Source organism: Manis pentadactyla, chromosome 10, assembly GCF_030020395.1.
Source record: "Manis pentadactyla isolate mManPen7 chromosome 10, mManPen7.hap1, whole genome shotgun sequence".
Taxonomy (NCBI): domain Eukaryota; kingdom Metazoa; phylum Chordata; class Mammalia; order Pholidota; family Manidae; genus Manis; species Manis pentadactyla.
The window spans coordinates 46,176,753-46,181,793 of NC_080028.1; the positions used below are offsets into that span (position 1 = coordinate 46,176,753).

Genomic DNA, 5,041 nt, shown 5'->3' on the forward strand with positions numbered 1-5,041 from the left:
ATTGATATATACTCTTACGAAGGTTTCACATGAAAAAACAATGTGGTTACTACATTCACCCATATTATGGAGTTCCCGCCATACCCCACTGCAGTTATTGTCCATCAGTGTAGTAAGATGCCACAGAGTCACTACTTGTCTTCTTTGTGCTACACTGTCTTCCCCACGATCTCCCCCACACCATGTGTGCCAATCATAATACCCTACTAGTTTGTTTTTTGAGTGTTTTTATCACAAAGGATGCTGGAGATTGTCAAATACTTTTACTGTGTCTTTGAGATGATCATCTAGGTTACCCAACAGGTTTATAGTTGTTCTCAGTTTTTCCTTTTAGACTTTTTATTACTGTAAGGTTGGTAGTGCTCCCTCTTTTCTTCCTGATTTTAGTAATTTAAGTCTCTCTTTTTTTATCTTGTTCAATATAACTAATAATTTTCAATTTATTGATATTTTCAAATAACCAACTTTTGTTTCATGGACTTTCTCTAACATTTTTCTAATCTCTACTTCATTTATTTACACTCTAATCTTTCTATTCCTTTCCTTTTGTTTGCTCTGGGTTTAGAATGCTCTTCTTTTTACAGCTTCTTTTTTTAATGCAATATTTTTCTAGTTTTATCATGATATAGTTGACATACTGCACTGTGTAAGTTTTAAGGTATACATCATAATGACTTGACTTATAGATATTGTGACATGACTACCACAGTAAGTTTAATTAACAACTGTCATCTCAAATAAGTACCAAAAAAAGAGAAAAAAATGTTTTTTTCCTTGTGATAAGAGCTCTTAGGATTTACTCTCTTAACAACTTCTAAATATACAACTGTTAAGTATAATCATCATGTTCTACATTACATCACAAGTACTTATCTTATCTTATAACAGGAAGTTTATGCATTCTGAGCACCTTAATCCAATCTTTCCCCTTCCCTATACCCACAAAGCTGTCTTACTTCACTTAGGATAATGCCTTGAGGTCTATTTTTTAGCAAATGGCACAGTTTCTTTTTTTATGACTGAATAATATTTCATTGTAATATGTAACATTTACATATTCAAAGAAGTTTACTTAAAAATTTTTTTTGTTTATGCATTTGTTTATTTTTAAAATAAACTGCAACTTAGCTTTTCTCACTTGGCTACAGAAATTTGATATTCTATCATTTTACAGATTGAAATTTATTTCAAAAAGTTTATTTACACCAAAATATATACATATATTTATACTCATACCCTCACATATAAATGAGATTGTTTGACCAACATGTTATTTTTATTATTTTTCTTTGTCTCAGTGTACTCATTTTTTGTCCTGATTGCTTTACTTAGTTTTTGGTTCAGATAACCTGCATTAAAATTTGCTTTCCATTAATATTCTACATGCTAAGTGACTACATACAAATATATTTCCACAATACATCAATGATGTTTTTATATACACAGACACATGCTCATAGTAAAAATTTCCAACCAAGAATATTTAGTGCCTTTCTTTTCTTCTAATGATATTCTTAAAAGAGACTTTATACTTTCTTTATATATATCCTGTAGTTTTTTAAAATTTATTCTCTTAATAATTAAATTTTTATAGCTATCATGACTTAGGTAATATTTTCTCATTGATTTCCTGTTGCTTATTGCTATTACAGTCTTCTGATTTTTAATTTTCAATTTTTTAGCTGGAACACAAAATTCCCTTATTAATTCCACTAGTTTCCTATTGGAGTTTCTTTCATTTTCTCAATGCATAAGAATGTCCCTGGGATTAAAAAAGAGATAGGTCCAATTTCATCAATTTTAATATGTCAATAGTTGTAAGATGTACTGTGTTTCATTATTAAATAATGTTCTGAATTAACCTATGAACAATGGTAGACGTCATCCATTATATGATATTTTTCCATCTAAGAAAAGAAAAATGTTAATAAAATAAGACTTTAAAATCAATCAGATGCAACGGTTTTATTTATTCTTTTAATATTTTTCCTGATTATGTTGTTTCCTTATGTTATTGCATGTCCAAAATCTTCCAATAAAATATCGATCATTTCTGTTTTTTACTCATCACACTTATTGGGGAGGGGTTTATCGTGCTATGGGACTTTTTAAAAGACTTGGCTTTTGAATTACTTTAACTTATTTACTTGATTTCATTTTCTACTATAGTAATTTACAATTTCCATTTCATTATTTTTAGTTTTAAAAATTTATTAGGAAAAGTGAAAGTTCCTTTCTGTAGGGCTAGTTTATACTTTTGTAAATGAGGAATACATTTAATGTAACAGAATTCCTCCTGGTAATAGCTTTTTCAGCTCTATGTAATTTGCTATGACATGTCTGCATTTCATTGCTTTCCACATAGCAATTAGTTAATTTGAAGTAAATAGCTTAGTTTCCAAGGGATTATATTTCTGTGGATTTTTCAATTCTTTATATCTAAGAATTTATATTATTATGACAGAATCTGGACTATAAAAGCCTAGTTTGTGTTAAATGCAGTCACAGGCTATCAAGTAATCTGGGGAACGTTCTTCCCTTGACCCACAGCTCTATAAGCAGCAGATAATACTATTCAGAAAAAGTGCGTAATCTTTGTGTAAAAATCAGCATGGTTTTCTAATTCAAACTTTCTTTGAATGTACAATGATTGTATTATTCCAAAAGATCCTACTACATTAATCCTACGACTTTTAACCTGAGCCTCTGTGATCCATAATGCGATCTCTACCATCTGTCCCCAGGTCTGTGCTCTCCTGAGTGTCCACTAGTCATTTCAAAGATATTTCTCTAATTTTAGTTGAATCTTTACTTTAGACACCTTCTATTTACAAATTTGTAATAATTTCATCAATAGATTTGAAAGATATTTATTTTTATCCAATATTCCTGTGTTCATAATTGCTATATTTTCCTCTGTTTTCTCGATATGAGAAGTGTTATTATTCTGCTTCACATGTATTTTATGTGATTATTCATCCATTGTAGACATTTTTATGTGAAATTACTCTTATTACATTGGTTTGGATAGTATTATTTGGTATATTTGAGAAGAGATACCAAGAATTTACCCTATATTTTCCTGAGTAATGATTTTTATCATATGTAAAAAGAAGATTATGAAGTAATTTTTCAAAATGATACTTTTTTTAGAAATTGACTTGCAAAACTATCAGATACTGGTTTGAAAAATGAAGATACCAAGACAGCATGGGCAAGGCTCAATAGAAGTTATGTTAAAGACGTGCTGAGAAAATTCATGTAACTTAAGTATTTATTATTTAAAAACAAACAAGATTATAAACTTCAAAAGTAAAACCTCTGTGGCCATTCATGTTTTTGTGATGTTTAAAAATATTACGTTCTTTTACTTAGTTAGTCGAGAGCAAGGCAATTTTTTTTATTGAGTCTTTGAAGGCTTTCTTAACTTGGTTGTTTCTCAAGGTATAAATAAATGGGTTCAATGTAGGTGAAATAGAAAAAATGAGCAGTGAAACAACTTTATTAATGGTCACTTCTTCCTTTGCTGTAGGATTCATGTAGATGAAAATGCAGGTGCCATACGTGATGGAAACCACAATCATGTGGGAAGAACAGGTCAAAAAGGCCTTTTTCCTTTGTTGAACAGAAGGGAATCTAAAAATTGTCTTGATGATGGAAGCATATGAGAGAACTACACAGGTAAGAGTCATATTTAGGGTCAGCACAGCACAGATGATGACTTTCTGTTCCATGGACCATGTATCTGAGCATGAGATTTTCACTAAGGGAAATGCATCACAGCCAAAGTGATCAATCATGTTGGAGTCACAAAATTTTAGATTTAAGCCCAGGCTAAGGGGTGGGATTATTACACATAAACCAGCCATCCAAGAACATATGATGAGAATCCTGCAGACTCTGCTGCTCATGATGATCACATAATGCAGGGGTTTGCAGATGGCCACATAGCGGTCATAGGACATGGCCGCCAGCAGGAAAAATTCTGTTACTCCACAGAGGTCGATAAAAAACACTTGGGTGGCACAAGCATTGTAGGTAATGACCTTGTCACCTGTTGCTATGTTATACAAGTATCTGGGGATAATGGCAGTTGTGAATGAGATCTCCAAGAAAGAGAAATTTTTTAAGAAAAAGTACATGGGTGTTTTAAGGTGAGAATCCACAAAAGTGAGTGTGATGATCGTCAGGTTTCCAGCTACATTCAGTGTGTAGGTGAGAAATAGAAAGATGAAAATCAGAACCTGCAGGTCAGGGTCATCTGTCAGTCCCAGCAGAATGAATGTAGTTACTGTACCATTTCTCATCACTGACTTCTGACTTCTCTCCAATCTGTATGTGATAGATAAATTTTCTTATAGATTATGGATTATTTCAATTGTTCTAAAATTTAATGTTTTTACTCATTTCTATTTCATTATAGTTATAATAATACCTATATCTGCATTTTATGTTTATCCTGTGCTTAGGATTTTCCCATATGACTAAGCAGGGTGCTGAGGAGGCTTAATTTTCTGGGTGGCAAAAATACGTTTTGGCTCTCAAGAATTATTCCATGTTCAGAAACAAAATCACAATATTTTACCCTTGATTTCATGTCTTTTCTTGACACTTTGTGTCTTTTCAAATAACTGTGCCAACATAATTTAGGCTTATAAAACAGACTCTAGAGCAAATCTTGAGAACTTTGTGCCAAAAGAAGGCTCTTGTTGGTGTTTTTTAGGTTATGTATGCTTAATTCTTATAAACAAACTTTTGCCCTGCTGGTCACCACCATCCCTGCTAAACACTTAACTTATTTTTTTTTAAATATATATATTACTTTTACTGCTAATGCAAGTGATGACTGCCTACTCTTTCCATTTACATCTTCCAGCCAATGAATTATTTTATCTTGATTGATGTTATATCAGTGGGGACTTAAATGTTTCTAATATACTAAATCTGTATTTCAAATCTTGAGCTCCTGACATCAATTAACAGAAAATAATTCCTTTTTGTACTTGGTTTATTTGCTTTATGAATGGATTCACTTATTGTT

The 5,041-nt window shown here is 31.4% G+C and overlaps 1 protein-coding gene across 1 annotated transcript; it reads right to left on the reverse strand.

The window, feature by feature from the left end:
• Positions 1-3,371: 3,371 nt before the first annotated feature.
• Positions 3,372-4,307, reverse strand: LOC130679313 (olfactory receptor 6C2-like). The gene has a single exon (XM_057487919.1). The coding sequence runs from the start codon at positions 4,305-4,307 to the stop codon at positions 3,372-3,374; it is 936 nt and encodes a 311-aa protein (XP_057343902.1).
• Positions 4,308-5,041: the final 734 nt, after the last annotated feature.